Below are 11,918 nucleotides of genomic sequence, written 5' to 3'. Positions count from 1 at the left end.
TCTGTCTCCCTCTCTCTTTGCCCCTCCACTGCTTTCTCTCTCTCTCAAAAATAAACAAATAAACTTAAAAAAAAAAAGCATCAGAATAATTCCCAACATCCCACCAACTGTGACTATCTCAGTCCCATCACAGCTGCAAAAGGGGCACCTGGCCAACTCAGTGGGCAGAGCATGTGACTCGATCTCAGGGTTATAAGTTAGAGACCCATGTCTGGTGCAGAGAATATTTAAAAATAAAAATCTTAGGGGCACTTGGGTGGCTCAGTCGGTTAAGCATCTGACTTCGGCTCAGGTCATGATCTCACGGTCCGTGGGTTTGAGCCCCACATCGGGCTCTGTGCTGACAGTTTTTTTTTTTTTTTCAATATACGAAGTTTATTGTCAAATTCGTTTCCATACAACACCCAGTGCTCATCCCAAAAGGTGCCCTCCTTAATACCCATCACCAACCCCCCGTCCCTCCCACCCCCATCAACCCTCAGTTTGTTCTGTTTTTAAGAGTCTCTTATGCTTTGGCTCTCTTCCACTCTAACCTCTTTTTTTTTTCCTTCCCCTCCCCCATGGGTTTCTGTTAAGTTTCTCAGGATCCACATAAGAGTGAAACCATATGGTATCTGTCTTTCTCTGTATGGCTTATTTCACTTAGCATAACGCTCTCCAGTTCCATCCACGTTGCTACAAAGGGCCAGATTTCATTCTTTCTCATTGCCACGTAGTACTCCATTGTGTATATAAACCACAATTTCTTTATCCATTCATCAGTTGATGGACATTTAGGCTCTTTCCATCATTTGGCTATTGCTGAGAGTGCTGCTATAAACATTGGGGTACAGGTGCCCCTATGCATCAGTACTCCTGTATCCCTTGGGTAAATTCCTAGCAGTGCTATTGCTGGGTCATAGGGTAGGTCTATTTTTAATTTTTTGAGGAACCTCCACACTGTTTTCCAGAGTGGCTGCACCAATTTGCATTCCCACCAACAGTGCAAGAGGGTTCCTGTTTCTCCACATCCTCGCCAGCATCTATAGTCTCCCGATTTTTTCATTTTGGCCACTCTGACTGGCGTGAGGTGATATCTGAGTGTGGTTTTGATTTGTATTTCCCTGATGAGGAGCGATGTTGAGCATCTTTTCATGTGCCTGTTGGCCATCTGGACGTCTTCTTTAGAGAAGTGTCTATTCATGTTTTCTGCCCATTTCTTCACTGGGTTATTTGTTTTTCGGGTGTGGAGTTTGGTGAGCTCTTTATAGATTTTGGATACTAGCCCTTTGTCCGATATGTGTGCTGACAGTTCTGAGCCTGCTTCAGATTCTGTGTCTTGCTTTCTCTCTGCCCCTCCCCCACTCGTGCTCTGTCTCTCTCCTTCCCTCTCTCAAAAATAAACAAACATTAAAAACAATTTTTTTTTAATAACAAAATAAGGGATGCCTGGGTGGCTCAGTCTGTTAAGCATCCGACTTCAGCTTAGATCATGATCTCACGGTCTGTGGGTTCAAGCCTCACATCAGGCTCTGTACTGACAGCTCAGAGCCTGGAGCCTGCTTTGGATTCTGCATCTCCCTCTCTCTCTGCTATTCCCCCACTTACATGCTGTCTCTCTCTCTCTCTAAACTAAACATTAATAAATAAATAGAATAATAATAAAATAAAATAAATATCTTTAAAAGAAAAAGTGCACAGACTTCAAGCTGTATTACAAAGCGGTAATCATCAAGACAGTATGGTACTGGCACAAGAACAGACACTCAGGTCAATGGAATAGAGAACCCAGAAATGGACCCACAAACGTATGATCAACTAATCTTTGACCAAGCAGGAAAGAATATCCAGTGGAATAAAGACAGTCTCTTCAGCAAGTGGTGCTGGGAAAACTGGACAGCGACTTGCAGAATAATGAATCTGGACCACTTTCTTACACCATACACAAAAATACACTCAAAATTGGAAGAAAGACCTCAATGTAAGACAGGAAGCCATCAAAATCCTCAAGGAGAAAGCAGGCAAAAACCTCTTTGACCTTGGCCACAGCAACTTCTGACTCAACACATCTCCAGAGGCAAGGAAAACAAAAGTAAAAATGAACTATTGGGACCTCATCAAAATAAAAATCTTCTGCACAGCAAAGGAAACAATCACCAAAACTAAAAGGCAACTGACAGAATGGGAGAAGATATTTGCAAATGACATATCAGATAAAGGGTTAGTATCCAAAATCTATAAAGAACTTATCAAACTCAACACCCCAAAAACAAATAATCCAGTGAAGGAATGGACAAAAGACATGAATAGACATTTCTCCAAAGAAGACATCCAGATGGCCAACTGACGCATGAAAAAATGCTCCACAGCACTCATCATCAGGGAAATACAAATCAAAACCACAATGAGATACCACCTCACACCCATCAGAATGGCTAACATTCACAACTCAGGCAACAACAGAGGTTGGCGAGGATGCGGAGAAAGAGGATCTCTTTTGCACTGCTGGTGGGAACGCAAGCTGGTGCAGCCACTCTGGAAAACAGTATGGAGGTTCCTCAAAAAGCTAAAAATAGAACTACCCTATGACTCAGCAATGGCACTACTAGGTATTTATCCAAGGGATACAGGGATGCTGTTTCGAAGGGGCGCACACACCCCCATGTTTATAGCAGCACTATCAACAACAGCCAAAGTATGGAAAGAGCCCAAATGTCCATCCAGGGATGAATGGATAAAGAAAATGTGGTATATATATACAATGGAGTATTACTCAGCAATCAAAAAGAATGAAATCTTGCCATTTGCAACTACATGGATGGAACTGGAGGGTATTATGCTAAGCGAAATTAGTCAGTCAGAGAAAGACAAATATCGTATGACTTCACTCATATGAGGACTTTAAGACACAGAACAGATGAACACAAGCGAAAGGAAGCAAAAATAACATAAAAACAGGGAGGAGGACAAAACAGACTCTTAAATATGGAGAACAAACAGGGTTACTGGAGGGGTTGTTGCAGGGGGGATGGGCTAAATGGTTAAGGGGCACTAAGGAATCTACTCCTGAAATCATTGTTGCACTATATGCTAACTAACTTGGATGTAAGTTAAAAAAATAAAGTAAAAATAATAAAATAAAGTAAAATAAAATAAAACGAATGTGCATGGCCAAAGAATAAATCAAAAGACTATTCTTTTAAATTTTAATAAACATGAAACATTTTAATGAACACAAATGCATGAGAACTAAGATCCTTAACCCAGCATGCAAACACAAAGTAAATTAATTATGCATGCATTATGTACTTACTAAGTGAAATTCCTCCCAATTACCAAATGTACCAGTAGTCATCCCTAAATTAAACTATTTCAGAAGTTTAAAAAAAAAAAAAGTGCAAAGGGACAACAGGGAAGCAGCAAATGAGAAACTACGGTGCCCTCCGACCTCTTCAAAAGCCGTTCCCCATCACTCTTCGGTGAAAGGTACATGATCAGATATGTCCGGCAAGATCCCATCAAATGAAGCTACCTCTCAAGAATGGAAACGGCTGTGGGGAACAGAAGGCTTCTGTGTTTAACTTCATATAAGCCTGTTTCTTAGTGAGCAAAAATCAATTTCATAATAAACTTTAAAAATTAGAAAGCAAAGCTCAGAGGTGAAAAATATAGTCTGCGGTAGACCATATTTTCCAAAGATGGCCACACTAATACATATCTCAACCGTACATGGTCTTTTTTCCAAAATGGAAATCCCTCCACTGACAGGAGGGGTCTGTTTTAACCTCCCCTTCAACCTGACTTTGTAACCGACAGAACGTGATGAAGGAAGGTTGCACGGACGTTGGAGGCTACGTCTTCTGGGCACCATGGCTACCTGCTAACTTTCCCTGGGCGCATACACTTTTTAAGCCCTAAGTCTCTCTTTAAGAAGTTCAGTTATCTTGAAACCACCATGCTGAAGATCTTTGCTAGTGACAGAGATGCCCCAAAGCCCCAGCTGCCTGGTTCTTCCCAGCCTGGGTGTCAGACATTGAATGAATAAGCCTCCGGATAATGGCAGCCCCCATAGGACACCCTGCCAGGCAGAAACCAGCAACCCCCACTGCACTCCGTCAGAGTTCCTGACCCACAGAATATATGATTAGTTGTTTGGGGTAATTCATTACGCAGCAATAGATAGCTAAGACACAGGCCATAAAATCAGGCAGATCTGGTTGAAATCCGGGTCCCGCCACTTACTGGCTGCATGACCTTGGGCAACTAATTTAATAATTTAATAGTCGTCACTATTATATCCGCAGCACCCAGTACAGTGCCTGACTCATCACAGGCACTCAAAGAAACTGCTGGACTAATAAATTCCCAGGGCCTGGAATCAACACACATTAGCTATCATTCTCAAGAAGGCAGACTACAGATACCAGTTCACAGAGAAGACTGACACCCACCGGTTCAGAAGTTAACAAGTCAACAAGGCCTTTTCCAAGACCTATCTTGAGATTTGTTATTGACATTTAGGCAATGCCTACAGGAAAATAATGTGGTAGTTTAGCTTTAAAATCCAAAAACAAGTGATTTTCTTCACAAGAGAACAACTAGTTATACACACAAGTGTACACACAGTCGGAGAAATAAAAATGAACACGCTATTGCTGCACACCCAATAGCATGATGAATCCCACAAGTGTCATGTTAAGTGAAAGAAAACAAATAGAGGAGGAAATGATTCCATTTCCGAAAAGGTCAAAAACAGCCAAAGCTAAGCCCTGATGACAAAAAGTCAGACTACAGGCTGTCTCTGGGAAAGGAGGACTGACTGGGAGGAGGGACGAAGCTCTGTTCTGGGACACTGGTCCTGTTCTATTTCTTGACCCGAGTGGAAGCTTCACAAGTGTGTTCACCTGTAAAAGTTCATCAGATTGTACCCTTATGGTGTAAGTACTTTTCTGCGTGGGAAGCTATAGCTCAATTAAGATGTTTACTTTAAAAAACACATACGGGGCACCTGGGTAGCTCAGTCAATTATGTGTCCAACTCTTGGCCTTAGCTCAGGTCAATAACTCTCGGTTTGTAAGTTCGAGCCCCACATCGGGCTGTACTGCTGCCAGCTCGGAGCCTGCTTGGGATCCTCTCTCCCCCTCTCTGTCTCTGCCCCTCCCCTGCACACCCATGCTCTCTCTCTCTCCCTCAAAATAAGGAAATAAATTTTAAAACACACACATACACACACACACACACACACACACACACACACACACACACAAGTAGCAAAATAAATTACCTGCACTCCAACCTTCTTTTCAAGGTAGGGGCTCTTAATCCTTTCATGTGATCTAAAAACAAAAAAATCAAAAATCATAAGCACATTTTTTTGAGAGGACTCCTTAGACCAAGCAAACGGTTGGCTGCTCTTTTTAAGTTCCTTTTACGAGAAGATACACGAGAGGTCCACTTTTATAAGAGAACGGATTCAGATTCATGTGGGCCATTGGCTCTTTCTTCCGCAGCTGAAGAGGGCATCTGAAAACAGGCCAGGAACCACTAAGAGCTGAGCATCTCTAGCCACCATGTAAATGGAGAACGATCTCCTGCATCTTAGGACTAAGTCCAAATCACTCCGAGTAGCCACAGAAGAATGAGTGACCCGCCTCTCACTTCAGAACTGCTTCCAAACTTGACATTCTTCTTTCATTTCAATCCAGTCATCCTTCGGGCCACATTATCTGTGACCCATTCCATTCTGGTCACTTAAGTTAGTCTGTCTGGAAATTCGAACTTGCTTCCACAGATTCCTCCAGGAACTCTTCCAGGCTTACGCCAGCATCAGAAGAGTTCCATTCCCTTCTCAGGGGTGTCTGGGTGGCTCAGTCAGTTAAGCGTCTGACTCTTGATTTCCCACAGTCATGACATCGAGCCCCACGTCGGGCTCTGTGCTGCGCGTGGAGTCTGCTTGGGATTCTCTCTCTTGTCCTCTCTCTCTACCCGCCTCAACTCACCCTCTCGTTCTTTCTCAAAATAAATAAGTAAACTTTTAAAAAGGGAGAAAAAAAGAAGAATTTCATTCTCTTCTTAGCCTGCTGTGACTACTGGGCCGAAAGGTGGTGTATTTCCATTCACACAGGCCTGCTCCACAGCTGTCCAAATGAACAGATACAGAGAGACAGCCTTTAAAGAAAGATGACATTTAAACCAAACAGTACATTAAACATACAGTGCATTCTAATGCATTCTGAATCTGCAGCATGGGGAGGATTGCTAGATAGCAATGATCACACCTTCTCAATTTAGTTAATCAAACCAATCCCAATTATTCTAATTACCACCACACGCGCGCGCGCGCACACACACACACCCTCATCAAATTACATGCACTCCAGAGAAAACAAGGCAGTCACCACACCCCACATGGCAGACCTTGACAGAACATGTGCCTGCACAGGACGGTTCACCTGCCCCCTCGGAGGGTGAATGTCCTCAGATCACTCCTGGCCCCAGGCTTTTAGGGCCTATGGGGGCGTCCCAGGGCAGGACTTGCCATTGGGATTTCCCAAGAATTTGTGCCATGGCCAAAAGAGGCTGAATCGGGACTCAGCTCCTTACTCCTCAACTAAATCAGCAGGCAGCACTCTATAGCTGTGCTCTATAGAAGGGGTTTTGTGTGACCTGTCATGCATTTCTGCCCAGAACCACACATACACAATCGTGGGGGGCTTAGTTGGCTTGTGCTCTGCATCTGGCCTAGGGATCAGAACTGGCCTTTCTGTTCCTGATGCCAAGATGGATTAACTTGCCTCACCTCCTTGAGGCAGACCAGATCTATCTGGAATAGGTCAGGGAGGACGGAGAAATACGCAGACGCCCAGGCTCCTGAGGTTGTGAGATACAATAAGAGAAACAGAAAAACCAGCTCACTCAGGTCTGCACTAGGGAAACCTCAGGACTAAGCGGAGATCACACAGGGTGGCGTATGTACTGCCCTGGCGGGAGAGCTAGTTGGAAGCCACGCCAGAGTGCAGAACGCTCCACCCAGGAACCTCAGCTGGGACTCCAACGAGACTGTTCACCGAGGGCCTTCCCCAGCCAGAAGGTTGGATTTTGTGAGTACCCGATTTGATGTCTTAACTCTCCTCTGTTCTTCTCTATCCTTCTCTCCCTTTTATGTTTACTATAAGTGTTTAATTCCATACATTCCTTTTGCTTATAAAAAGCTTTGCTCCAAGAACCAGAAAGTGCGCCTATCGTGAATGACTACTATTCAAAACAAGCTGCTTTAATCAAGACGGCCGAGGACCACTCCAGCCCCCTTCCTAACTGGCAGCCTAGAGCACTGGGCCAGTTTACTTTGTGCTAGGCCTGCACCCAGGGTCTCCTCTCCCCTTTTCCTGGACCAGATTAAGTCACCACAAATTGTTCCCTAGAGGGGTCTTCTCCCACCCTGGCCCACTATTTCAGGCCGTGGGTCCCCTCTTGTCCTCCGCACCTTCCTGAGGCTTAGTAAAGCCCACCCTGAGCACAGCACTGGATGCCTGGTGGTCCACAAACAGGCATCGAGTGGTCCATGGCATTTGATGTTGTATCAAAATGGGATGTTAATGTATCTATGTGATTTTTTTCTTCCAAATCCATAGCGTTTGTCAGCTATTCTGCATTAGTCTGCTCAGATTGACACAACAAAATACCACAGACAAGGCGGCTTAAAGCACAGAAACTTCCTACAGCTCTGGAGGCTCAATTCCAAGGTTGGTTTCTGGGGAGACACTCCTCCTGGCTTGCCACCTTCTTGCTGTGTGCTCACACAACCTTTCCTCAGTGTGAGAGTGTGTGTGTGTAGAAAGAGAGAAACCTCTCTTCTTCTTTTTATAAGGCCATCAATCTTAACAAATTAGGACCCCGCCCTTACAACCTCATTTCACTTGCATTGTCCCCTAAAAGCCCCATCGCCAAATATAGTCACATGGGGGTTTAGGGCTTCAACATATGAAACTGGGGAGGGGGGGGACGCACAATGCAGTCCACAGCACATCCAAAGAAATCTATGTCTCAGAAAGGTTAGAAGACCACCAGTAAGCAACATGGGAAATTTCTGAAAGCAGTTCTTGCCCTTGATGAGTTTAACGTTCTGATTGAGTAAAAAGACACACATATGATTAGAGAACAGGAAAAGTTATTATAAACTGCTCAATAATAAAAAGTCAGTTTCTTGTTTAACATACAAACGAATGATCGAATGATCGTGACTTCAGATTCCTTTAGATGGATTCTTTCTTCAAACTCACTATTCGTAACATAAAGGGCAAGCCCCTAAGCCACACTTCAATCATGGTTATCAGGGTAAAACAGAGGTACCCCCACCCAGCAGTCGATTCACAATGAGAAACAAACCAAAAACAAAAGCATTACTCTGGAGAATAAGCAGAAAGACCCTCAAAGAGGCCCACAGTGCTATTTTGCAAAGGGAGAGAGCAAGTCCAGATTCTCCTCATTAATGTGATAATTGGTAGGTTCGAGCAAGAAAGCTGAGGCATTTCCCCACAACACTAACTTCAGCACACGAGATGTTAAAAATGGACAATGGTTGTGAAATTAGTGCTACTCCAGCTCTGGAGATTGGCCCGGATGTTTTAGAGACACCCCGCCTCTCCTGAAGCATCTAATCTCCAGGCTGTATCATTAGGGGTGACACTGAGGCTTAATCCCTAACCGTGTGCAACTGTGCAATCTTAGTATTCTGGTTGCCTTGCCTTACACGAATCCTTTATACTGGATGTGGCAAGAACATCAAAAAGGAGGGGCCGCTTGCACTTTGTAGAGCTCACAGACAGGATGTTTGTGAGTGAATGCACCTGCCTGATGGTAAGTGTTTGCGGGGTAAGGCGGAATTTCATCTGAAACTTGTCTTCTTTATAACACGGTAGCGAAGATGTGGAGGAAGAAGTGAGTAATCCTCGCTTACCTCTGACTATGAGCTGCTAGGAGAACTACCACGAGAACCTAAGAGTTAGGCCTGGTCAAACTGGCCCGGGTCAAGGCGCAACCCGTTGTACAGATGAGGAAATAAAGCCTCAGAGAAGTTGAAGAGCCAGGCTGGGACAAGGTGCACTTGCTAGTCTCGGCCCTGGCCTCCCGAAGCCTGCACTCCCTGGCTGGAGCCCCCACCCGCTCCGGGCGGCTTCCCCGCGGGGCCCCAACCCTGGCAGCCCGCATCCCCGGGGACGGGCGGCGAGCCACGCTCTCTCACCCTTGTGGCAGTGAGACAGGAAGTAGGCGCGGGCCTTCAGGTTCTCCCTGTCGAAGCGGTCTATGGAGATGGTTGGGTACTCGGCCATCTGTCCCTGGAAGCAACTCATAGCGCCCGCGAAGCCAGCGGAATCAGCCCCGACTCAGCCTGCGGAAACTGAGGTCTTCCCGGGCCGCGCCGCCACTTCCGGGAACCTGCCGCCGCCAAGCCATTGGCCGGCCGGGCGCAGCCACGTCCAATCCGAGGAGCCGTGCGGTGGTAGGGGCGGTGCCGAAGAGCCTCAGGGGAGAGTCTGCGGCCAGCGACCCGCGGAGTTAAATATTGGAGCTGCCCGACGCTGGGCTGGGACAGCTGCAGTGCCTAGGGCTGGGGCGGCCGGCTAGGATCTAGGGTGCGGCGCGAAGAGGGTGGCGCTGCCGGGAACTTTGACTCAAAACGGGTGACTTTCTGGTGCAGATTGCCCGTTGTCTGTGCAGGAACGATAGCGCGAAGGGAAAGTGAACACCGTAGCAGGTGCTCCACCCAAGGAGGCAAAGACACGAAGAGGGGTGTAAAGCTTCTCTTTGAAATCCGACTGCGTTCCACCCCCTGCTTGTCTGAGAGCCTGAAGGCCGAGCTCAGTTCCTTCTTTCCGTCATCTTCCCAGTTTCTACCTTGGGGGATAACATGAAAATTGTGTGAGGAAAAAATTGTATGTGACCCATGGTAGATTCAATAACTGTTAGTTCCCGCTTCCATTTATAATCTACAAACTGAGTGAGTAAACAATCCCTGATGATCACAACTCAGATGCGTGATCTTAGGGTCGGTAAGTAAAAATCCCAAGGATAGCTTATGGGTTGGCCTTCTGCTCTCCTTCCCCCCAAGCCCCGCACCCCCGCCACCAGCCCACCACCCTTTTGAGCTACATTTTTAGAAGTTCGAAGGATACATAAAGGAAAAAGAAGTGGTGGGTGAAAAAGGATAGGTCTTAAGGGGGGAAAGTTCTGGGATTTTTTAACCACCAAAACAACTTTATGAAAAGGTTTGTTAAAGCATTAAGAATCACCGAATGGCGAATGGGCCATTTATCAGGCCCCTTCCTAGCAAATCTGCTTTAAACACCTTGATATTAATACAAACACCTTGAACACTCTTGAGGTCTTGCTTTGTGCATACCATCGTTATAAGAGTTGCAGTGTTTACATCGACGACTAAGACGTGGCTTCAGGTACGTTTTCAACCCATTTGGAGACAACACCTTTGCAAAATGTGGTAAACAAATGCTTCCACAGACACACAAAGTAATATGGGGAAAAATCCAAGAATGATAAATTTTAAGCAGTGGAATCAGGAATCAGAATGCCAACCTCAGAGAATATCAGCATTTCCCTGCACCCTGGTCCTCAAAGTTCTATTCCAATTCTCATAAGAGGAAGAAAAAGAAGGGGAGGAAGAGAAAAAAGGGTGAGTGGGAATGGTATGACATCAGAATCACTCATTTGAGTAAAGCATTCCCCTAGTATGCTGTTGCCAACACCTTTGATTTGGTATAAGATGGTTTGTCTTTGAATAAAGGAGGACTAAGCTGTCTACACCTAACACCAAGTTCTGCAGTGAGACTGGTACCTGGAGAATCTGGCATCTCTACCTCAGCCAGAATTTGGAACTCCTGGCAAGGCAGGCCAAGATAGTATTCATATTCTTCTCTATCCACTTATGTATCCTCCCTTCTTTCCATGATGGATACAGTATGAAAGCACAAAGGGAAATAGAGTCAGGATGAAGGGAGAAGATAGCTTAGGAAATAATGAAGATGGGTAAGCACAGACCACAGACGTGCACACGTGTACTCTTGGGAGAAGTCAGCCAATTATTCGGCTCTTCCAGAGGGAGCCACAATCACTTACTAGGCTATAATATCCTCAGGTCAAAATAAACAAATTTTCAGGAGAAGCCAAATTTGCTGGATACTGCATCCCAAGAGAAATGCCTCCTGTAGCTGCTAGTAGAGAAAACTGAAATGCAGTCAACAGCATCAGCTACTGCTCTGTTTCCTCACTCCCCACTTGGGAATCTTTCTGCAATCCCAAGCTCTTTGGACTTCTAAGCCCTGGTTTGTCTCATCTCAAAAGGACTGAAGACAGCTACCAACTGTATATTAAATACCAAAAAGGGAGTTCTTGAGGTAAGTGTAAGTCTTTGCTGGGCAATCACTAGCAGATATATTTTTCTTATTTTATAAGCTGTTGTCAATATAAATAAACTGGCTTATAAATTCACTATATTCTGTACTATTATTTTAGAAGAAATAGTGTCACACTAGGAAGTATGCCATGAGATATGTTTTTTAAAGAAGTGTATTTATGTGTTAGGGCTGCTATAACAAATTCCACAGACTGGGTGACTTAAACAATGGAAATTTAATTGTCTCATAGTTCTGGAAGCTGGAAGTCTGAGATCATATTGTACTATACCATTTATGTAAAATTATGGAAAATGTGAAGTGATCGAAAGTGACAGAAAGCAAATCAGCAGTTGGTTGGGGGCACAGGAAACAACAGGTGTATGCATATGTCAAAACTTACCAAATTATATGCTGGTTAATATGTGCTATTTATTGCATTTCGACCATAGCTCAATGGACTTGTTTTAAAAATGTTTGGAGAATGTATGGGAGAATGTGGACAAAGTGAACAAGATTAGCAAGGATATCCCT

The 11,918-nt window shown here is 44.9% G+C and overlaps 1 protein-coding gene across 6 annotated transcripts in view; it reads right to left on the bottom strand.

Annotated features, from left to right (window-relative positions):
• DCLRE1C (DNA cross-link repair 1C) overlaps positions 1 to 11,918 on the bottom strand; it is a 50,536-nt gene that overhangs the window by 35,319 nt on the left and 3,299 nt on the right. For 2 of the 6 annotated variants that reach the window (XM_058681840.1, XM_058681845.1), the window contains exons 2-3: positions 9,221 to 9,873; positions 5,264 to 5,315 (exon numbers count right to left, since the gene is read on the bottom strand). In XM_058681840.1, coding sequence (XP_058537823.1) covers positions 5,264 to 5,315; positions 9,221 to 9,329 — 161 coding nt within the window. In that variant the 5' untranslated portion in view covers positions 9,330 to 9,873. Of the gene's footprint in view, positions 1 to 5,263; positions 5,316 to 9,220; positions 9,874 to 11,918 lie in introns of those variants that run through there. The other 4 variants (XM_058681844.1, XM_058681842.1, XM_058681843.1 and 1 more) reach the window with 4 other exon arrangements.

Source organism: Neofelis nebulosa, chromosome 8, assembly GCF_028018385.1.
Source record: "Neofelis nebulosa isolate mNeoNeb1 chromosome 8, mNeoNeb1.pri, whole genome shotgun sequence".
Taxonomy (NCBI): Eukaryota; Metazoa; Chordata; class Mammalia; order Carnivora; family Felidae; genus Neofelis; species Neofelis nebulosa.
This window is presented reverse-complemented; position numbering and strand designations above follow the sequence as displayed.